The 24,169-nt window shown below is 43.6% G+C and overlaps 1 protein-coding gene across 8 annotated transcripts in view; it reads left to right on the top strand.

Annotated features, from left to right (window-relative positions):
- ADGRB2 (adhesion G protein-coupled receptor B2) overlaps positions 1-24,169 on the top strand; it is a 469,428-nt gene that overhangs the window by 396,779 nt on the left and 48,480 nt on the right. For all 8 annotated transcript variants that reach the window (XM_083173693.1, XM_083173697.1, XM_083173694.1 and 5 more), the window contains 5 exons: positions 6,541-6,649; positions 9,446-9,592; positions 10,838-11,016; positions 11,456-11,499; positions 23,203-23,329. In XM_083173693.1, the coding sequence (XP_083029819.1) occupies positions 6,541-6,649; positions 9,446-9,592; positions 10,838-11,016; positions 11,456-11,499; positions 23,203-23,329 (606 nt within the window). The remainder of the gene's footprint in view (positions 1-6,540; positions 6,650-9,445; positions 9,593-10,837; positions 11,017-11,455; positions 11,500-23,202; positions 23,330-24,169) is intronic.

Here is a 24,169-nt window from a genome sequence, read left to right as displayed (position 1 = left end):
ATATCTACATGGTGTGTATTTATATAAGTATTTATAGCTATATAAATATACAGTACATCTGCCTATGGAGTGTACTTTGTTTGAGTGCTATATATATATATATATATATATATATATATATATATATAGCAGACAAACATACAGTTATATATATATATATATATATATATATACACACACACATTCTTGATGGACAATCAAGCACTTGTTGTCCACCAAGTGCAATATACACACAGCGTGACCCAAGTGTCTGTGGAGGGGCAGCAGTTGTGCAGTCAGCTACAGAATCTGTTGACTAATAATACCCAGCGCTGGCAGGAGGCTGCTGTCGGCTTCTGCTGCTTAGCTGGTTTAGGGCTGCTGCTTCTCTCCGGCGACAGCACATGAAGGAGCCGGTATGTGTTTCACAGTAATTGAAGCAATAAGCTGGGCTTTTGGGGCGGCGGAAAGAAGGAAGTGTAGCGCTGACAACACATTTAGGGGTGAGTTGCAGGAGAATATGCCGGGGGAGGGGGCGTGGTGGTGGGGGGTGGCTTATTTCAGTGTTGTTATTTATGGAGGCGGGGGTGCCGAGAGAGTAGAGCACACAGGGCAGTATATGCAGCGCTGGTTACTTAGACGCTTTTTAACATTTAGGTGGCCGCTGCATCTCTGCTCCTCGCCCTTAAGGAAGAGAAGGAGCTGATCTGATTTTAGGGAATAACAAATGTCCTTCGGCAGCGTGCAGTGCGCCCTCCAGTGCTCAGCATAACTCTATGCTTTTAATCGGGCGGCCCATTTTGCACGTCATGTAATAAAGGGCCTTATACTAGTTCACTCTTTCTGAAAAAATCCTTCTTAGATGGACAAAACCATAATTTTCTCTGCACATTTTACATCTGCCCCCCTGCAGTGCACATGGTTTTGTCCATCTAAAGCCGCCCATACACGCTGCGATCCCGGAGTTCGTTCTGGGCTTAAAAAGCATCCATCACATCGCATTGCATGCCTTGTGCAAGCAATGCGATGCTATGTGATGAAAAGCAAGTACAAAAAGTATGTGCAGCACATACTTTTTGTACTGTGCGATGAGGTGCCGCGGGAGCGCGCACCTCAAAGCACACATCGCACCGACGGGAATCTCAGCGTGTATGGGCAGCATAAGAAGGATTTTGTCAGAGAGTGAACTAGAATAAGGCACAAAGGCAGTATTGGTGTTTCCTCACTATAATGAGCAATGTTGTAGGGGAACTGCTGATTGGATGGCAGCTCGATTCTTTTGTTACATCAGTGCATGCTGGATACAGGTTCTCCCGGATCCTGGCAGGGTTTCCAACCATACATTTCTTATTAATTTCTACTATCAGTTTAATCTTTATCTATAACTTTAAAACTAATAATATAAATAATAATATAAATCAGTACTTCATTTATACAATTTAATAAGATAATAAACATGCCTATGCTAAGGCTTTTTGATATTAAATAGCATGCGTACAGTACTTGCCTACTTTTGAAAACCAGTTTCAGGGAGATTATAGTTGGTAATAGAATTTTGCACAGCGCCCCTTTGAGGGGGCGTGTTATGCTACACCCATAGGGCGTGTCTAGGTTTATATATGCAGATATTGTGAAAAGAGATTGTGAATGTGGCACCTAAAAGCGTGGGTGTGTACTGCTACATCTGAGAGGAATCTTTTAAAATTACTTATATCCAAATGTAGATGAGCCCCAAAGCAGTTAGTAAGAGCTACTATACTTGGTAAAGTGCTGGGAAATGGTGCTGGTGATTCAATGTAAATGTATCTCTCATTCCTTTTTTCCCTAAAAATGCAACAGTGTAATGTGGGCGAGGGGAAATGAGGGAGATTGCTAGACTAATGAGGGAGAGAGGGAGATTGCTTCTATTTCAGGGAGTGTGCTGCAGAATGCAGGAGGGTAGGCAGCTATGGTCCTGTAGAAGAAACACACTTATGAACATACAGATGGCACACAGACTAAAACAAAGTGTCACATAAAAGAATTAGCAGGACATTACGCCCAGAAACATACAGATCTTACACAGTCGCATACAGGAAACCAAGAAGCAAAACAATAGGAAGCAGCACTTATTATTATTATTATTATTATATTTTTATTTATAAGGCGCCACAAGTGGTATGCAGCGCCGTACATATAGAACACATTATACCAGTACAGGGTAAACAGAACTAGACATAAGAGTGACAGAAAACCAAAAACAGAGCACAATTAACAGCACAAATCTTGGTACACAATACAGCTGAGATGTAGGGAAGTGAGTGAGAAGAGATGCAAGTATAGATTGTAGGTGAGTAAGAGAGCTGTAATTGAAAGGCAAGAAGAGTGCTGTGATGCAGCCAACACACGCACCGATTTCAGTGCTATGCGTTTTTGGCTGTACAATGGTTCTTTACAATTTTTCTGCCAGAATTAAGCATGACCCGATGTGATGGTTATTTTGCTGTCTGCGATGCGATGCTGTGCGATTTAAGCACATTTTTTCACTGGCTTTTTCTGACCTTTATTTTGTTCGAGTTCACATGTTTCAAACCTGCAATAAAGTTGTTGATACCAATTTGTATGTAATTATTTCCAAAAAAAAAAAAAAAAACATCGTATAGCATCGGCTCGTATGCCTGTATAATGCTGAGCCCGATGCTATGCGATAATGTCCAAAAAAGTACCTGCGGCACATACTTTTTTGGACATCTAAAATCGAGCACCGGGAACGCGCATAGCACAGCATCGCGTCGCACACGCCGCGCTAATACAACACGATAATCGTACGCGTGATGCGTTTTGTACTTTAAAAGTACAAAACGCATTCTTAAATCGATGCGTGTGTGGGCTGCATGAGAACAGGAGGGAGGAGGGCCCTGCTCTAAGGAGCTTACAATCTAGAAGAAGAGGGAGACAGACAGGTGACATGAGGTGCAGGAAAGGAGACCTGAGGCAAGAAGTGAGCATGACAGGGATGGTCAGGACATGAGGCAGCAGGTAAAGAGAATGGACAAAGTAGTCCTCTCCCTGCTCCTATCCTCCTCTCCTTATGAAGGTAATTCATTTATTAAAACCCAAATATACCCAAATTTATTACATAATACAATATCATTTATTATTAATATGATCACAAGCTCTCTCACAGCTAAAAAATAATGAGAATATTAATGAAATGATCCACTTGGTTGTTTAAAAGAGTTATTTTAACAGCAGCATCATATATTAGATCCAATTCATGGAACAAGAATTCTCTGAAATAAATCAGCAAGGTTCTCCTGAGCTTTCTTACAGCTCTAATTACTTATAATAAACTCTTCAGATTTATTTTCTGCCGATAATTATCGGACTTTATAATATGGTCAATAATGCACAGAGGATTCTAAGGAAGCCGCTGTCATTGTAAAGAGAGGCGGGGAAACGCGTAAATCCTTATCGGATACCGGCTGTATTCCACCTGGTCGCCCAGGTCCTGTATGCTCTAGAGAAGGCTGCAATTATTGAAAAATCAGCAGCCGGGAGAAAAACCTGAGGATGCCAACCACAGGGAAGGGATCCCTCCCAACAAGTGTTGAGCTCCACTTGCAAGTATTTACCATTTTATTCCTTGCCACATGATGCTCAAATAAATTAAGCCGAGTCTGTGACCGTATTATAAAGTCCGATACTTATCGGCAGAAAATAAATCCAAGTAAAATCATTACGGATAAGAATATCTGAAGAGTTTATTATAAGTAATTAGAGCTGTGAGAGAGCTCAGGAGAACCCTGCTGATTTATTTCAGAGAATTATTGTGCCATGAATTGGATCTAGCTATCATGCTGCTGTGAAAATAATTCTTACAAACAATTAAGTGGATCATTTCATTAATATTATCATTCATTTTTAGCTGTGAGAGAGCTTGTGATCATATTAATAATAATAAATGATATTGTATTACATAATAATTTGGAATACCGGCCGGTATATGTGAAATATTGTGTAATATTTTAAGTATATTTGGGTTTTAATAAATGAATACCTTCATAAGCGCTTCTTCCTATTGTTTTGCTTTTTTCAGATTTTTTTAGGGGCTGAGTACCCCTATCTAGCAGCCGCACAGTGAAGGTAATTGCGAATCTGCACTATTCCACTATAGTCCACTATTGTCCATTTTTTGTCTTCCTTTGGAAACCAAGAACACTGACACACAGGAAGAAGCCTGTCAGCAGAAAGGTGATGGTATAAATCATAGACTGACTCATGATAGACAGTCATATGGTCGACCACTAATGGTCAAGTCACATGGTCAACACGGTCGTCAGGGTCTAAAGGTCGACAGGTAAAAGGACGACATGGTTAAAAGGTCGACAGGTAAGAGGTTAACATGGTTAAAAGGTCAACATAAAAAAGGTCGGCATGGTCAAAATGTCGACATCCAAAAGGTCGAAATGGAAGAGGGTCGACATGCGTTTTTAATGGTTTCCGGGTGTCTATGTCGACATAGGTCGACATGGACACTGGCTAAGTGTACCGCGTCCCCTTGCGTGGCTCGCTGCGCTCACCATGCTTCGGGCTCGGTGCCTTGCTGCGATCGGCACACTATTATATTCTCCCTCCATGCCCTAGTGGATGGTAGGGTATGAAATACCGCCTGCCGGCACATGTCAGGCTGACAATTTAGGTAAAAAATGCATGTCGACCTTTTCCATGTTTACCTTTTGACCATGCTGACCTTTTGACCTTGTCAACCTACTGCCTGTTTACATTTAAACCCTGTTGACATTTTCAATGTCGACATTTAGACCCTGTCGACATTTTGACTGTCGACCTTTTGACCCTGTCGACCTTTTGATTGTCGACCAGTTCTTGACCATATGACTGTCTATCATGAGTCAGTCTATGATCAGTCCGGATACCCAGCAGAAAACACACAGGAAAAAAGGCTGGCAACAGAAATCACGGTACTCTTTACCTAGCATGGCGCCCACGATTTTGATCGTGGGCATCGCAGGTAAAAAAATCGCGGGCATCGCGGGCATTGAATGCACTAAAAATCAGGGGCGACGCAACCGACGCGATGCCCGCGATTTCCTATAGGGAACAATGTTAAATGTCTCAATTGACCCGATTTTCATGTTCAATGCCTCAATTGACCCGATTTTTCCATAGGAAACAATGTTAAATGGCCCACAGAGGCCAAATAGCCACCCTGAAGTGTGAAATGGCCCCCACAATTGTTAACGCCACCCCACGATCAACGTCAACCCGAAGCGTGGCGAGCGCAGCGAGCCCGTGAGGGGCAGCGGTACGCGTCCTACGACCTTTTCATACCCCCACTATCCACGTCGGCGTGGAGTTGAGAATAGAATAGTGTGGCGAGCCCCGCGAGGGGACGCGGATACCTTCACAGGTAAACGCATCCCTTCGCGGGCTTCACAGGTATCCGCGTCCCCACGCGGGGCTCGCTGCGCTCGCCACGCTTCGGGCTCGGTGGCTCGCTGCGCTCGCCACACTATACTACACACTATTCTATTCTCAACTCCACGCCGACGTGGATAGTGGGGGTATGAAAAGGTCGTAGGACGCGTACCGCCGCCCTTCGCGGGCTCGCTGCGCTCGCCACGCTTCGGGTTCACGTTGATCGTGTGGTGGCGTTAACAATTGTGGGGGCCATTTCACACTTCATGGTGGCTATTTGGCCTCTGTGGGCCATTTAACATTGTTTCCTATGGAAAAATCGGGTCAATTGAGGCATTGAACAGGAAAATCGGGTCAATTGAGACATTTAACATTGTTCCCTATGGGAAATCGCGGGCATCGCGTCGGTCGCGTCACACCCGATTTTTTAGTGCATTCAATGCCCACGATGGTCGCGATGGGCGCCGTGATAAGTAAAGAGTACCGAAATCACTAACACACACAATCACCCATGGCGGCCAGAGTGTCACATGGCTTTAAAAGTTTGGGGTAGTAAGAACCTGTGTATGAAAATCAATGTGCTAGATGGACCGTATAGATTCAGGCTGTGTGGGACTTTGTGCACATCACATACATTTTTAAAACGGCAATCATTTACATCGAAAAAACAACAACTTGGTTTTGCAGTGTAAATTACGGCTGCTTTAAAATTACAGACACAGTCTGCAACTTGCTGGCTATTAAATGTCACCATATGTATTTTTTTTTGTTAAGGTGCTTATTAAGGTGCCGATTCAAACCTGTTCTCACAGGTCCGAAGTTGGCAGGTGGCTTTTATCTGCTCGCTAGGCAGCAAGTATACGCAGACTAGCGAGCGTGTCTTAATCGGACCCTTAGGGTGCTTCATAAGGACTTCCTCCTCATCCTGAAGATTAACATTGACTGTTGAATGCTTGAGTTCCTGATAAAAGCATGGCATGACAAGTTACAGATTACTGCTGTTAGTATACAGTACATCACTACACGTAGCTTGGAAGAGAACTGACTGTAAACAGAAAACAATTGAGGGACTTTTACAGTTCTATGATTTTTTCTAAATCTGAAAATGAAATAATTAAGTTTAACAATATATCTGTCTTCTAGGTGGCTCCAGGTTCTGTACTCCTGATGAAAGTGCTTGAAGATTACATCCATTTGGTTGGAGATGCACTAAAACCTTTTCAGAGTTCCATCATTGTCACTGAGAATCTGGGTAAGAGACATTGGGCGGTATTCAATGAGCCAGAATCGCTGGTCACAGTGATCCAGATTTAACATTCGCCTGCCAATCGCCGGTTTTTAGCTGTGATTCGCCATGCATGGGGATTCGTGGGGAGTCGCCAAGTAACCCTATTCAACGTGGCTGAGAATCGCCGGCCCTAACGGCGATTCTCAGCCATACCGGCGTTTCCCTATACAGCCGCATTAATGTAGTCAGTTGTTTAAAAAAATGCAGAGAAATGCCAGAAAAAAGCAAATTACCCTGTACAAACGCTTCCCATACAGCATACGGCAAACGCTGGGTATTCTGCTCTACGGGCAAACGAAGGAGTGAGGTGGGGAGGAGAATCATGGGTAAGTGAGGTGCACCATGGGTAAGAACAGTGCTTTGTGGGAGAAAAAAAAAATGCCTGAAAAAATTAAATATATATTTGTATAGCACTTCTACGACCATGACATCACACAAGGGCAGCAAATAATAATACATTAGACTTGCATAGTTAAATAGAACACTTCAAACCAATTATTTCACATGTTCCTATAAAAGTTCACCAGAAAAAAATGACGAGGGACACTCGGTGAGGAACGGCGATATGAAAGAAGAAAAAGGAATCGCCAACTTCTCATTGAATACACTTTTGGCGATTCCCCTCAACTACCGTCGATTCCCCATGTAAAATCCTATAGACCAAAAACGGCGATTTGGAGAGAATAACATTTGGCGATTGCTGCTTCATTCACCGGTAGTCATCGGCGATTTCAGCTCATTGAATACGGTGATTCGCATTTGGGGCTCCAAAAATCACCGTCAGACACGATAAAAACACAGAATCGCCATAAAACTTGGCGATTCTGGCTCATTGAATACCGCCCATTGTGCTTTTCTCATGTTTGATACAATTCCTCATCCTCACCTCAGTTTTGCTAACTAACTGAAATCTGAAAGTTATGAACCACCAGGCTCGGTTTTCCCATATATGGTCACATCTAATGTCACAGAAGAGTGATAAATGCCCATTGGGCGGTTGCTGGGAGATCATTTTTGTGTGCATGATTAGATAGACTGTAAGTAAGTTGTCAGGCATTAGGTTGACCAGTACTGGTGGGCAGTGAAAAAGTTGACACATGAAAAAGGTCAACATGCACTATGTCCGCATGGTGAAAAGGTCAATACAAGCAAAATGTTGACAGGGTGTTTTGTGTGTCTATTGACATTTTTTAATGTGTTGACCATTGCCATGTTGACCTATTGCTTGTGTAAACCTTTTGTCAATGTTGACCTAGTGCATATCAACCTTTTGACCTTATTTGACCAATAGCGGTCAACCTATTGACGGTTGACCTATCAACCAATATCTTCTAGAAGCTGCTATTCTCAGAGGGATTTTGCTTCCAGTCCATCTGATTCCTTGTTCTCACCCCCAGTGCCTGCCATGTAGCAGATCAATGCTGATCAGCCAGATGGCAACACCCCATTTGCAGAGAGAAGCAGCCATTGGGAAAAGTAAATGGAACACCTCTCACCTTCCCTGTGTACACACAAAGCTTTGATTGTCCAATGTTCCAATGATCGGTGTTCGATATATCGGTCATTGATGTTTTTTATCAATATTTTACAACTGTAATATTTATTTCCAAATAAAATCATATTGTATAAGTTTTAAAGAGATGTTCTTAAACTGATTCAATCATAACAAAAAAAAATATGACAATTTGGGTGATTTAAAAAAAAAATATTAGCAAGTTAAGTTTTTAAATATGTCTTCAAATTCTTAAAAATAAAGTGTAGTATAGACAGATCCACTTCAGGGGTCTAAAGGCCCCCATACACTACTGAGATTTGGTCCGATTTGAGCAGATTCTGACAGATGGGACTGATAAATCTGACCAAATCACATGTGTTTGACATCCCATCAGACCCGATGCACGGTCCCGAGAGCATGTGTAAAATGCAGTGTAGGTAATCCACATGAGTACATCCACTTAACAAAAAATTATATTGAATAATAAAAAAAATTGCTACTATAGTGATTTTAAATGTCATTGGGGTGAAAAAATTGGGCATTAACTTGATTAGTGTGGTTACTTCAAATGTTTTGGTAAGACTTTTATAGCGTTCATGTTTACATTGTGCCAACCTCTAAAATTAGGTGTCTTTTGGTTTCCTGTGTAAAAATAAAGATTGCTTCAGTACCGTGTGGTTAACAGCAACCACAACCCCACAATATGACATAGCAAGCAAAGTGGTTTGGAACAACTGTCCTGATTTTGACAGAACAGGACAGATTTGAGCAGCTGAAATGGAAAGTAGCTTATATGAAAGAGGGTGGAACTTTGTCAATGGTGGGCTGGTTTGAGCGGATCAGGGGTGACACTTATTTTGCCAAAATTTGCATGTACAGTATGTTAGCAGAGCATCTTAGTGACTGACTGTCTCTAACTCCGAAATTAGAGTAAATTCTCCTCTGTTGGAGTAGAAATGAGTAGAATTAGTTTGTTTATAGAGTATTTTCTACTACTGATTTGTAAAAACGAATGGATATTAACTTTATATAACAAACTTCTCCATCAGAAAATTATTCATATTAATAAATATTATTAATGATATCTCTAAATTCATTTGAGTTAACATTGGCCATCTTGTTTTTGTGGGTAAAATTCTGGTTGTGTTGACCAGAGTATCATTGCTGATGTACTTGTGTTTTATTCATTGTTTGTCAGAGAGCCACTGTTTAGTATTTTTTCATTAGAAGTGTTATAACTACCGTTCATTTTTTGTGTGCACCAGTTATTAGCATCCAAAGGGAACCTGTCTCCGCCATATCCAGTGACATAAACTTTCCAATGAAAGGCCGACGTGGGATGAATGACTGGGCGCGAAACTCTGAGGATAAACTTTTCATTCCCAAGGAGGTTCTCAGTTTGCCACATGCAGGTAACTGACACTTTAATCTAATGCATGTGCTTTTGTAGTGAGAAAGTAGGGTTGCTTGATTAAAATTTGAATAAAAGCTCAAGTCAAATCAGACCAGAAATATATACTAAAACAGGCAGAATAATTGTATAGAATATTCCTGAACACCTGAAGAAAGAAAATTTTCAGCACTATTAAAAAATATTAACTTCGACTTGACAATTTAACAACATATGGGGCAGATGTATTAAGCCTGGAGAAGAGATAAACTGGAGATAAAGTGAAAGGAGATAACGCACCAGCCAACCAGCTGTTTTGAAAATGACAGTTGGGAGTTGATTGGCTGGTGCTTTATCTCCTTTCACTTTATCTCCAGTTTATCTCTTCTCGAGGCTTAATACATCTGCTACAATAAACTATATACTGTATGTACTAAATCACAGGTTCTCAAAGTCGGTCCTCAGGACCCCACACAGTGCATGTTTTCCATGTCTCCTCACAGAATCAAGTGAAATAATTAGCTCCACCTGTGGATCTTTTAAAATGTCAGTAATGAATGCACCTGTTTGGTGACCTGGAAAACGTGAACTATTTGGGGTCCTGAGGACCGAGTTTGAGAACCACTGTACTGAATTGAAAGAGCCATTAAACACATTGGAGCTGATTCAGACCTGTTAGTTCAGGTCCAAATTTGGCTCCATCTCCCTTGTTTTGGGTCTGCGCATGCACATTGCCCCGAGTTACCTATTTACATTGCACAGTGAGCCGGGTTGAACCCGTGTTCAACCCTGCTCGCTACCTAGTCTCAAGACCCAGGTAATTTCAACTGGAAGCATTTCCACCTGCCTGCAATCCCGGGTTTTTCCCATGTATAAAGCCGGTATATTTAAGCTTGTGGAAAAGGGGTATATGTGAGTTTGTTTCCTGTCTAGAGACATTTATTGGTAGGTTCTTCTTACAAGAAAGGTGCTGCTAATTATTTCACAGATGTGCAGTCTGATACAAAGGCTTATATGATTTCCTGCTTATTGCACAATGACACCTGCAAGTTACAGTGAACAAGTGAGCAATTTACAACAGTGAGAACATGAGGGAGGGAGTCCACAGTTATACATGTAACTCAAGTAAAGTACTAGGGATTGATCTATCTTGTATAGATAGGTGTTGTCCCACAATACAGCTAACAAATGTGCTGCATAGTGGAAGATTGGTTTACAAAGGAATATACTGTGCATGTTTAATCCTCTTTTGTGTTTTGAACTACAGAGACAGAAGACTCTGCATATTTTGTGATAGGTGCAGTACTGTACCGTACTCTTGGACTTATCTTACCTCCTCCTGGTAATTCCCTTGCTGTTAGTTCAAAGGTTCTGACTGTCACTGTACGGCCTCTTACTAAACCTGCAGAGCAGCTGGTGGTGGTCGAGTTATCACATATAATCAATGTAAGTACAATAGGATGCAGGAACTTCTGCTTCAAGTCCTTATTTCTCCTTGTATTTTACTGCCATACATTGGGGTCGATCCTATTAACCCCAATGTGTGCGGATGATTCGCCGAGTGCGAATCATCACACCAAAGCGCACTTTACGGCGGGCCAGATACGCTGAAAAGTGCTCGATCCTCCATAGAGGTGCAAGCAATTTTCAGCCGATTCGGTCCTGTGAAGGGTGCAAGATAGGCTTAATTTGGTTGCCGTCTTCAGCGTGAAAACGGCACCCAAAACGTCAACTCACACCCTTCCTGGTTAATAGGATCGACCGTATTGGATACCTTTGCTCACTACTCTGTAACATGTTGTGTACATCCTTATTATATTGCATGGTTTGATTCTATATCCGTCAAAATAAAGAGTTCTGACAAAGTGTTACTTTTATCTAACAGGGCACCTCAAGTCCCCAATGTGCAGTATGGGATTATTCAAAAAGGTTTGTAGTCTAAATTGTTCAACAAATTCATTTTAAGATTGAAAGTAAAAAAAAGTAATAATTCAGTTTTCCATTTATTTTCTGGCTATAGAGAGAAATTACAATGCTTCAAAAACTTTCTATTGCAATGCATTACTACACTCATTGTCTGGGTCTTCTAGAACTGTGTTAAATGCTATATTTGTGCAGCTGATTTTGTTAGCAGAAGACAATGTCTTTATATTTGTTGTGGAGAAATTAGACTTTTGCAGCCTTGAAAATGAGAGCTAATTCGGCATTATTTGTATTTCCTTTATCACCATTACAGCAATGGAGAGTTGCTACAGAGTCATCTTCTATGTGACTACAGAAAACCTTTTGTTTTCAATACATAATCTGATTTACAGAAAATCACTGCTAATATAATAACAGCAGTTGTTATTCTTACTTTGATTCTTCCACGGCTAAGAAGTAGGTACAGCCAGTATTGTTGCTGAAAGTGTTTGCAGCTTTTTCATTGTGGGTTTAGGGAGCTGTCCAAACTGAGATGTGCTGAAACCAAACTCCCTGGTCTTAAGTAATCCTCAATGCAAGCCAAGTGTTTGTAATAATAGTTATTAACTGTATATGTAACCTGGGAAGAAATATACTGGATGGACAGACAGCTGTTGCTTTTCCAGAGTTGTGTAGTTTTCCAGGGCTCCTTAAGCTGTTCGGACTAGAAGCCTACTGATATAACTTGTTGGCCTTTGGATTCATTAGGCTGCTACAAGCTCATAGAAATCACGTTGTCCTTTTAAATTATGTTGAATTGAAAATGAGCTCCAGGCTTTCCTGCTCCTAAGTTCTGCCATAGCAGGATGGCCTCCTTGGTTGCTTTGAGTACAGTGATTTGCTGTAGGCCTCCCATACTTTGTTTTACATAGCATTATAAATGTGTGTCAGGGGTATGAAAGCTCTTCAGAACTGCACCACTGCAATTAAGTGATGTGTTCTTTAATCCCTGCAATATTTTCTTCCTCAAAAATTGTTACTGTGGTACAGGACACTACATGTTGCCCTCTTTCGCTACCATTAAACTGTACTTACTTGTGGGACATTGATCTTATAAGCATCCACCTGTACAATAATATTGTGTTAATGCTCTTTGCCATTAAACAGTGACATTTACATCCATCCATTACAATATAGAGGAAAATTCCCAATTTTTGGTATGTTCCTCTATACCTTTAAGCTTGTAAAGAGAGTGTGAGTTCCGCCTGTGAGTTATTTAGTGGCAGTCTGTGTTTTTACTTACCTTCCTTACTACTTTCTTATACAGCTGTGTCCCTCTACATCTTGCCTAAATATGCCAAGCAGAAGACTGTGCCTACAATGAGTGAGCTGACAGGTCCTGTTCAACTCTGTTAGCATTTGGTGTATTTTTATACAACCAATGAGGCAGATGTACTAACCCCCCCTTAGCGCTTCTCAAATAATGGGTCCAGCTTCTCCTGCATAACGAGAAGAAGCAGGCACCCGTTATTTGCTAATGTATTAACCCCCTGCAAGCCGATAAGGAGAGCCGTTATGCCCAGCGTTAATGGCTCTCCTTATCGGCTCCCCCGGTGTCCCGCGCATGCTCAGTGCGCTCCCCCCCCCTGTCCGGCTGTAAAAGGCATGCGCGAGATCTCGCAAAAACCGCGAGATCTCCCACGCAGCCCGAGCCAGATGCAGGGCTAGCGTTGTCCCCGCAGTGAGCAACAGGACAAAGCTAGCCCTGAGCTGGCAAAGTGGCCGGGGCGAATTAACGCCTGGGCGGCTGTTAATACATTGCCCCGGCCACTAAACACTGGGGGGGATTGCAGGGGACAGCCCCGCCGAGCGTAACTCGGTTGGCTGTTACTAGCGCACGTTAGGTGCGCTAGTAATACATTAGAAAAATCGTAATCCCCCCAGTTAACCAGCGTTAAGTGCATTTCTGCACTTAACGCTGGTTCATACCCCAATGTGTCTAAAGGTGCCCATACACTGAGGTGATTTGGTCCCATTTCCTCCGATTGTGACCAATCGGCCCGTTAAAGCGGACCAAATCGCCTCTCCCTGACATGCAGTTGGGTCCAATGCGCATCGGACCCAACCAGGTGGTCGGACCAGCTGGCCATCCAACCACCCCTTTCTGGGACCTCCCTCCAGGTGGCGAGTCGGGCGGGAAGCAAGGACGCATGTGATCCATCACAACGGATGGCATGCGTCACTGCTGCAGGTTTGCAGGGCATTGGGTGTCCGAACACTGCTGCGAGACGTCGCATCAGTGTATGGGCACCTTTATTCGCATTGTATGTAATTAAGATGTACAAGTAAGTTCTTCAGACTAAAATGATCTGCAGCATGGCTATATTCTGTGTGCAATTATGCCTGTATCTGCATACCCAGTGTAACGTAGCATTTTGTACACAGATACAGCAATGTTTGCCCACTGAATATAGGCATGCTACATATCATATTAGTCAGCATAAGTTGCTTGTGTGTCCTATCAGAATAGTTTGGCAACACATTATAGTGAAAAAAGTCACAAGAGAAGACAATTAGTGCTGGTATCATGAAAGTAGGCTAGATGTATGTGAGCACATCTATGTATGATATTGCTCAGGTTCTCAAACTCGGTAGTCAGGACCCTACACAGTTCATGTTTTCCAAGTCACCTGTGGATTTTTTAAATGTTACATTTATTGATACACAGTGCTCCTGCCGGCTGGCCTGGAAATTGTGAAGACACATATATTTAGAAAAATTGCAAACAGTACACATTCTTTCAACTTTTTATATACATGTCTTTACACATTATTCCATGTATTGTTTTCTCAAGTGAAAGGTCACTTCAAAGCATCCAATTAAAAAGAATAAAGGAGGCAATCACAAACAAATCCATACATAAATACTTTTTTTTTTTTTTTTAAAGAAAAATGATAAAGCCACCACTGCCACCACCATTGGGCTTGATAATGTAGTGGGTCTGTGCATGTGCAGAACAGGTCCTGTGTTATCGCTCAGAGCTCCCCCCAACCTGGGGCATGTCACTCACATTTTCTGTTAGTGCCATGGCCAGGATCTGCGTCAGAGGACACAGATTATCTGGCCTTGTAAGCAGGCAGGGGGTGGACAGGCCAAATAAGCTTTGTGTTGATCAGATGGTCGATGCTGAAAACATTGTGACCAATGGTTATGATGCTTTGATACCGTGTCTATGGACGCAACACTAGGATAAAACAAAAATGTATTTGGCAGCCTGCGCCTTTAATGACTGCAGCCCAGGATCCACACTGGGGTACCAAACCCTATATTCCAAATGCTCCAGACAATTGTGAGATCCAAAAGGTGCTTGTCTAATACTATACATTGTCAATGTCAGGTGTTCAGATTGATGAAGTATAAAGATACCTTTATGTGCAAGTAGGGATTGATCCCAAGATCAGTACAGCATAAAAGTGTTACCCTCAATGGAAGAAATCCATGTTAAATATAAAGAAACCCTGATGTGGACATACTGTAGGGACCATTATCTACTGTAGGTCAGTGTGGTCTCATAGAGATCACCAAGGAGAACACCTGACATTGACTACTGATATTTTAGACAGCACTTTTTGGATCTCACAATTGTCTGGAGCAACACTGGGATCTATGAAGGATCTTCTGCGCAGTCACTTCCTGCTCATTAGCATATTAGTTGTACAGTATTGCACAGCCTACTCTATGTGTCTATGCAATACCATACAGCTATGAATTGGGCCCATTGTCTATTATTATTATTCAGAGAAAACAAGCTATACAGTATGTTAACAGTCTGGACTCTGTCCGTGTCCAGGATGAGGCTCATATGTGGATTTAGGAGGTCATTCTGAATGACTCGCAAAACTTGCGAAATACACAGCTTTGCGAGTCAAGTAAACACCGCCTGCACAAACATCCGCCTGCCGCACACACATGCAGATTTCCCTGCACGCATGCGAATGGATGTTTTGCATAAACATTCATTCGCAGCTTGTGTGCGAGTATGAAATCATTTGATGGTCGACAAGGAATGATTTCTATGATGCTCACAAATCTAAGACCCTCTCTGGTGTCTCAGATTTGCAGCTACCTTGCACGGGAAGAGGGCGGGCAGCTGACATCCTGTGACATCAGCTGCCCACCCCTGGCACTCCTGTCATTGTCAAATTATCATGAGAACGCCCAGTGTTTTCATGGGAATGCGTGTGAAATGCTGAGTGTTCCCATGTCCACCGCCCTACGCCCATTATCCGCACTGCTGCGTGCAAACGGGCCGGCAAATACTCAATTCGCCTTGCCTGCTCACAAAAAGAGGCTGCACATGCGCATAAATGCTAATTCCCAACAGTGAGAACAGACCAGAATGATCTCCTTACTGTGTTTGTCTACTCATAATGTTTTTGGGTTTGTCAATTACATCTAGTTGCACAGTGTACTCTCGAATACATATGATTAATGATAATGAGCTCTTTATACAACTTCCCAATTGTGGTTTATGACTTAAAGCTGTTAGCGTAAGCTTTATTAACTCATGCTATCAAAGAAATCCAGCCTCAGCCTTTAACCTGATGGTATCACAAAACATCATGGTTTCTTTGCTCTGTGCTGTGTTCAACTAGTACTGTACATATAGCACCTTTCAGGTGTGTCTCTTAACATTATTGCTGCAGTCACGCCAAACATTCCCTATCCGCTCTGGGTCCTGTGAGATTCTTCTAGCACAGGGCATATTTGTTATGTCTTTTTCTTCTTTGTTTACTTTAAATGCATCTTACACACACTGCATCCCCATCCTCTTCCATATTCTACACTCCCCACCATATACTAGCCCCTATATGGAAACAGAGCCAGATTAAGGTCTAAATGGGCCTGGAGCTGAAAATTATCAATGGCCTATTATGCACAATAATAGGGGTTGTGGCCAGCACCTGATAATGTGGGGGGCGTGACCAGTGTTCTGTTTGGGTGGTCTGCTCATGGATGTGTCTGTATTTGTGTAAATACTTTCAACTAATTATATATGCCTGGAAAAGGCAGGGGGCTGGCATAAGAAAAATGCAGGGAGATATATTGGCGGGTGCCCTCCAAAGGTGCACATGCAGGATACCGATGTTCTAAGATACTTGCAGGGTGAGGCAGCATTCCAGTCATAAAAAAAATAATGAAAGCCGAAACTTGGTAGACAACATTTCAGCACCTTTTATGTGGCTACCTAAATTTACCACACCATATACCACTTATACAAATCATGCAACACAATAGTAACCCCCTTATACTGTACTTGCCTCTTACACATTGTGCCACATGGAATGAGCCAAAATTCACACTGACTGAGCCAAAATTCACACTATGGCACACAGATTTAGTCAAAATTCACGTTATGCCACACAGATTAAGGCAAAATACACATTTTGCCACATGGATTGAGCCAAAATACACATTATTATACCAAACAGATTGAGCAATAATGCACAATATGCCTCATAAATAGGGGCATTGCACGCTGAAGGTGCGCATAAAAAATTTACACCATAATGCCCATTACATGTTAAGCCAAACACCATATTCTCCATTACGTATTATGCCAAACACCATAATGCCTATGAAAAATTATGCTACTTAAGTGTTGCTTACCATCATGTTCATTGCCAGGAGTTCCATGCTTATTGCCAGGGGTTCCATGCTCATTGCCATGTGGGATTACATGCTCATTGCCAAGGGGGAATACATGCTTGCGGTAACTGGGGGATATCCGCCGGGCAGAAATGACAGCCATTGACAGCTGGGCAGAGAGCAGGGGCTGCCTGGCTGGCTCAGAGCACGCATGTCCCGGCTATTTGAAATAATACCCCTTTCACACCAGAAAATGCAGGCATTTACCCGGGAATATGGCCCCAAGATCATGCAGGGACATTCCCGGACTGGACTGTTTTATACCAGCCTAGTCCCTGCATTTTTTTGTGTGAGGGGGAGAGAAAACAACCCCCGCCCCCCTTTAAACAACCAGCTACATCTTCGGAACCAACTGACCGATTTACATGTAGGTTTCAAATGATTTTGGTCCCGTGAAACTGGGCAGTTTGGTTCCAGAGAAATCTGTCAAACAACATGAACAGCCATGAAATTACATTTGAGAAATGAAAAAAAATTGGTTTACCCGCAATATCTCTAGAACCAATGAACCCATATGGACCAGGTATCAGATTGAAGGCCCAGCGATTTGGGTTCAACTGAGATCAACCTCAAGCTTCTGTGATGCCGGAGGGGGAACTGGCAGCCGTTGGAACCAGGTGGAGGTCGGAATTAGTGGGTCCCATGTTATCCTATGGGGAAAACGTTCCAGGTTTGCCTGTCGGTATCTCCGGTTCCCGGGGGGCTACCGACACGGGGCTGGGCTCGTTGGAAAGCTCTGGCCCTCAGCTACAGAATGGGCCTATTTGGAGAATGGGCCTGGAGCTGTAGCTCCATCAGCCCCATTGTTAATCCGGCCCTGTATGGAAACACTGCACCCCATACCGCTCCATGTAATGTTGTCTACAGTATATACAGCTTCCGCCATATACCACATACTCTGCTGCCTGCAAACCCAAGTTACTTTCCATCCTGTAACTCGGCAACATGTAGCATCAGCAAACAGGAAAGGGATGCAGGCACCACCAGACAGTCCCACAGAGCTCAGAGCGGAGGGGTGGGGTCCTGTGCTCTCCCCTTCCACACGACACACAAGCCATTCCCAGACCCCTTCGGCCAGCCACTGGTGGCTACTGGTCTCCTCTACCTCAAGACTGGGGTTACATATAATCAGCACAGTCTGGTTGCATTGCATTGTGACATGAGATGCATTTTCTGTCCAAAAAGATGCCCAATGCTAGCAGAATTGCACAGGACCTGGCATGAGTGGCATCTGTTGCTGCATGACGTATAGAGGCTAGATGGGTTAGAGACACATCTGTACCTTAACCAAACCACTTATGAAGCTCCCTACCACATCAAACTCGCCCTCAAACTTGAAATGCTCTCTGAGACCAGCCTCTTTAATAAAAACCTATATTGGTAGACACTCACAACTTACTCATACTACATTTGCTCTCTCTGAGCATTATTGTGAACAAGCCTATCCCAATCTTGTTCTTGGTTATGTGTGTTCCTGTATTCCCTGTTTTAACACCGTTCAATGTTGGGGAGCACAGATGCATCTTAAAAATCATAGACTATGTAGAATAATACTACAATGAGTGGACCAGTGTATTATTTATTATTAGTGTACCCATAGAAATCAATAAGTCACATAATATTTTCCTTCAGCCCCTCACCCCAATGCATAACATCAGCTTGATGACATGATTAGCAGTGAGCACATCAGTATTCATTTGCCGGTACTTGTTTCCTATCTGGGCGCCCAGGTTTTCTACGTACGGCACCGTAATGAAATCGGATCGCATCGCATCGTACACATACACGATATTGAACGATGCGATGCGATCCGATTCGATTTCCCATAGGAAACAATGTTAAATGGCTCAATTTAGCCAAATTCTCATAGGAACAATAGTAAATGGGCCAAAAACACCCCTGAACATTGAAATGTCCCCCCAAAAGTAGTTGACGCCACCCCGCCATCAACGTGAACCCGAAGCGTGGCGAGCGCAGCGAGCCCGCGAGGGGCAGCGGTACGCGTCCTCCGACCTTTTCATGCCCTACTATCCACTAGGGCGTGGAGTGAGAATAGAATAGTGTGGCGAGCGCAGCGAGCCACCGAGCCCGAAGCGTGGCGAGCGCAGCGAGCCCCGCGAGGGGACGCGGATACCTTCACAGTTATACGCGTCCCCTCGCGGGCTTCCCAGGTGTCCATGGCGACGCGGACACCTGGGAAGCCCGCGAAGGGACGCGTTTACCTGTGAAGGTATCCGCGTCCCCTCGCGGGGCTCGCTGCGCTCGCCACGCTTCGGGCACGGTGGCTCGCTGCGCTCGCCACACTATTCTATTCTCACTCCACGCCGACGTGGATAGTAGGGCATGAAAAGGTCGGAGGACGCGTACCGCCGCCCCTCGCGGGCTCGCTGCTCTCGCCACGCTTCGGGTTCACGTTGATGGCGGGGTGGCGTCAACTACTTTTGGGGGGACATTTCAATGTTCAGGGGTGTTTTTGGCCCATTTACTATTGTTCCTATGATAATTTGGCTAAATTGAGCCATTTAACATTGTTTCCTATGGGAAATCGAATCGATCGCATCGCATCGCATCGTTCAATATCGTGTATGTGTACGATGCGATCCGATTTCTCTACGGAGAATAGCATGGTGCGCAATTAACTTAGCGGGCGCCCAGATAGGAAACAAGTACCCATTTGCCATACAGTCATAACAGTAAGTAAGTGTGAGGCCTGTTTGCTTACGTACATGAGAGAGATGATTGTAAAGAATAGAACTATACAGCTGAATCTTCTATTATGGGAAGGGGTGAATCAACTTCTATATAGTCCATAACACAAAATAACTATATTGTTAATAGTAAAGCTGGTTTGAACAAGTATCATTCAGTGAGAACTTCCCAACATTATGTCAGTCTAAATCGAGACTCCTGCATGTGGCTAAAAAAGGGGAGGGGAATGTCATGATGTCATGAGCCATGTCTCCAATTATCGTCATTGTGGGGCCACCTCCAGCACTCTGTGCCCTGTATTTTTCACATAAATGAACTCTGGGCCTAGTTCAGCATGGATTGCTTATTAGAGGAAAAAGCTGTTGCAGGCAATCAAAGAATCACCACCCCTTCAAAAATCACAAATGTATTGCAAATAGCAGTGCATTTGCAGATCCATTCGCATCATCGAAGAGTTTTTTTCAATTTGAGGAAGTCTTATGCTGCCCATACACTTATGCAATGGCATTGGATGCTACATTGAAGTGCGATGTCCATCGAACCCGATCACATCTTGTGGTGCAAAAATTACCCCCTTACAGCACCCAATGTCCATGCCATCTTGAGATGGCACATCGGGTGTTGGAAGAGGGTGGGCAGAGGGCGGCATTGTACCATAGCGCTCGAAGTAGTGCTAGCAGGCAGCGGGGGTCAGCGGTGGTGGCAGAAGTGTTTACAACAGTGGGCAGCCCTCTGATTGGCTGAGAGAGCTCAAATCTGCCGCCACCACTGGACCTCCGCCTCCCCTAGTGCTATTTCTAGCGACACGTTACAATGCTGCCCTCAGCCCACCCTCTCCTGCGCCACCAGAGGGTCCCTCCGACTCCCTCTCACCAAACCCCACGCCGCTTAAAATGTTCCCTCCACCCCCCACCCGCAGATTGCATTCAAGCATTGTTAAAAACCACATGCGATTGCTCCTGCAATTCGATAAATATTATGTGGTACACATAAAATCTATAGATGCGACATTCGACGGCATGCCCGCGCATCACGTCGAAACATCCCTTAAAAATGCATACAATCATTTGATTTATCTGCCCGATGTGTGGTCGAAATCTAATGATTGCATGTAATATCTCACAAGTGTATGGGCCGCATTAGGCTTCCATACCCTCCAACATGACCCATTCCATTAGGTACAAAATGCTCTGTTCCTGGACTTCCCTGCCAGTGGCAGTTACAGAGGTGGGGCTCCAGCACAGTCCAAAATTCAAAGAGGGGAGGTCACATCAACTGCCAGTGAGTCCAGGCAGTGATGTTTGAGGTGGCAGTAGGTGTGGCTCCCCTTTTAGAATATTGGACTGTGCTGCAGCCTCACCTCTGTTACTGCCACTGGCAGGGAAGTCCAGAAACAGAGCATTTTGTACCTAATGGAATGGGTCATGTTGGAGGGTATGGGCTTCCACTAATCTGCTAAAGATACAGGCCGGAAGTGGTCACCGGTAACATAGATCCACCCAAAAAATGCTTTGGCACTTTTTTTTGACGAACACAACCAGAAAACACCATGTTTCCACCACTAAATGCTGGCTTCCTGTCAATCAAACTGTGACTTCTATGCATACGGACATTAACTGCAACTTCTCTAATTAAGCCTTCTGTGCTCACTGCGGCTATTCCCTGCTGCTCTGCTAAGCATGGCAACAAGTGACAGGGGGCTTCCCCACAACCCCAGTCCCCACGGGACACTGCGGCACGTGGATTATTGGGAGTTATGCAATGTACTGTAAGAACCAGAACAATAATTAGACACTGCCTGAAAATAGCTGAAAAATGTCGGAACTGCCCAACCACCCCACATCATACTGTGAATGGAAATCATCACCATGCATGGAGATGCTCAGATGATTGCGTTAACTGCACTATTGTTTAGTATATGGCCAGCTTTAGGCTTGTTCGCAACTCTTGAAGACCACATCACTGCTCTAAGATATGTTACATGCACCCGTTGTTGTTTTTTACAGTGTATGATTTTTGTGTGTCCAGAATTTAGGATTTTCTTATAATCCTTTCTATTTGCATCCGTTTCTCTTAGTGTATTGCTATATGTGTGCTTTTATAAAATGGATGTATTTTTAGGTGAGTCCTGTTGTAGGTGCTTGCTGTTTGTGTACATAGAGGTGTGTTCATTTGTGTGTGGGTGTGTAAGAGCGGCTCTCCTCATCCATTACTTGCTTTATTATAACATTCCATCTGCCGTGGTTGCCAGAGTAACGTGGCTGACTGGTGTGAGATCTAGTGATGTATGCCTGGATTGTGTTTCCTCCCTTCCTATAGGCAGCTGACATTTTTGTGACGAGACTCCTTGTACAGTAATTCTGTATGACAATGCAGATAAATAATAAAGATATAGGGAAGCATTAGTTATTGAGAAACTTGGCTCTACTAAAAACCCTTTAAAATGGCTTGTTTAAAAGGCAAGAATTATGTACTAAACAGACAATAAATAGCATTGCATCTGTATTGCTGGAAAAGATGAAATGTTACCTCTAAAAGAAAATTCATACTGAACAGTTTCCAGAGACACAGGTTGCACTTATCAGGCTTTGCTAAAGTGGCTGAAGCTTTGTGGAGGTAGAGGGATAGCCTAGCACACAGGATCTTCCAGGCTGAGCTACAGTATAGGAAAACCTACAGGCAGCTAATCTTAAGCACTGTGCTGAGTGTTTTGTCCTTGATTTTCCTGCAGCTCCCTGTTCCATATACTTTTCTCTCATCTTGTCATCTTCATATTTAATCCCTGGTGAATAATGCCTTACGGCGTAGCTATATCTTTCCTAAATTGCTCCTACTTACTATATCTTTCTGCATGCTCTTTGCTTTCCTTCACTGTCCTTTGTAGTTGTGGCTCTATATTCCTCTCGCTTCCTTTTACACTGTGCGTTTTTACAAATCTGTAGCCACCATTGCATTTCATTTCCCACACACTCTTTATTCATCTGTCTTTTTCATCATTCACACCCTTTCTCCCCCTCTCATTGTTTACTTCTTTCTTGTCTTCCTCTCTATTGTTTCTCCCCCTCATTTTGTCTTTTTCTGTCTCCCCCACACTCCTTCTTTCTCTGCCTCATTTCTTTCCCTGGGTTTCTCCCACACGCACACATATTCAAGACACCAGGAAAGTGATGCAGACTAGCTATGCCTGCTCGGATATGCACAGCGCTCCCAGTTACCGTCACTATTTATCCTGAAATATAGCACCACTGACAGCTCTGCTTTACAATGTATCTTCTTGGTTTATGACTTCTCATTTCTGCTTGTGAACCCCAGTGATGCTTCCAGTGGGAACTGGGACACTGAGAGCTGCCAGACTCTGCCAACACAACCATCTCACACCAAATGCCTTTGCGATCAGCTCTCCACCTTTGCTGTGTTGGCACAGCTACCCAAGGAGTTGGTAAGTGTGAAAGACATAGGCTAGTTTGTAGATGAGTATTATTTGTGACTGTGCATGAAGTTGGGTGCCTATCTGCAGAATGATTGCAAATTGGTATGGATAAAGATAGAGGGAAACTCTGTTGGATTTAGGCCATATTGTTCATTTTGATGATCACTGCATCAGGTTTGTGGCCTGCAGATATTACTGATAGTCTTGAGCATTGGTTATGTTTTGCAGAAATATAATTACGATAGTTATTATCACAATAGTGTGCTGCCACAGAATAACAGCACATTGGGAAGATTTGCGCAATGCCCTCGGGATTTCATTGTGCATTATTTCAGCTGGGTTTACTGTTGGTGTGCAATGTTACTCTGTGTGTGATGAGTAGTGTAAATAAAATTTCTTTAGTTGAAATGGGTTTCTTTAATACTGTATATTATCTGTACTAATGGAGTCCTAATAGGAAACACTGTTATGTATTGAAAGGGACAAATTATACTCAGGGCCGGTGCAAGGCACCGGAGCGCCCCAGGCAAGTCGGGGTGGGGGCGCCCCGGTGTCTGCCGCCCGAGTACCTGTCCTGCGGCGCTGTGCGTATATAAAGCTGGCGGCGGCGGCAGCGGCGGGTCCCTGCAGTCAATAAGAAATAACGAGCGCTATCCGCCGGGCTATGCGGAAGCGCTTCTGTTTTGGAAACACTGGCCGCACGGCGCACGCTGATTGGCTGAATCTCAGCGTGCGGCCAGTGTTTCCAAAACAGAAGCGCTTCCGCATAGCCCGGCGGATATCGCTCGTTATTTCTTTTTGACCGCAGGGAACCCCTGCTGCTGCCGCCGCCAGCTTTGTATACGCACA

The sequence above is a fragment of the Crinia signifera genome, chromosome 2 (genome assembly GCF_055691185.1).
Source record: "Crinia signifera chromosome 2, ASM5569118v1, whole genome shotgun sequence".
Taxonomy (NCBI): Eukaryota; Metazoa; Chordata; class Amphibia; order Anura; family Myobatrachidae; genus Crinia; species Crinia signifera.
This window is presented reverse-complemented; position numbering and strand designations above follow the sequence as displayed.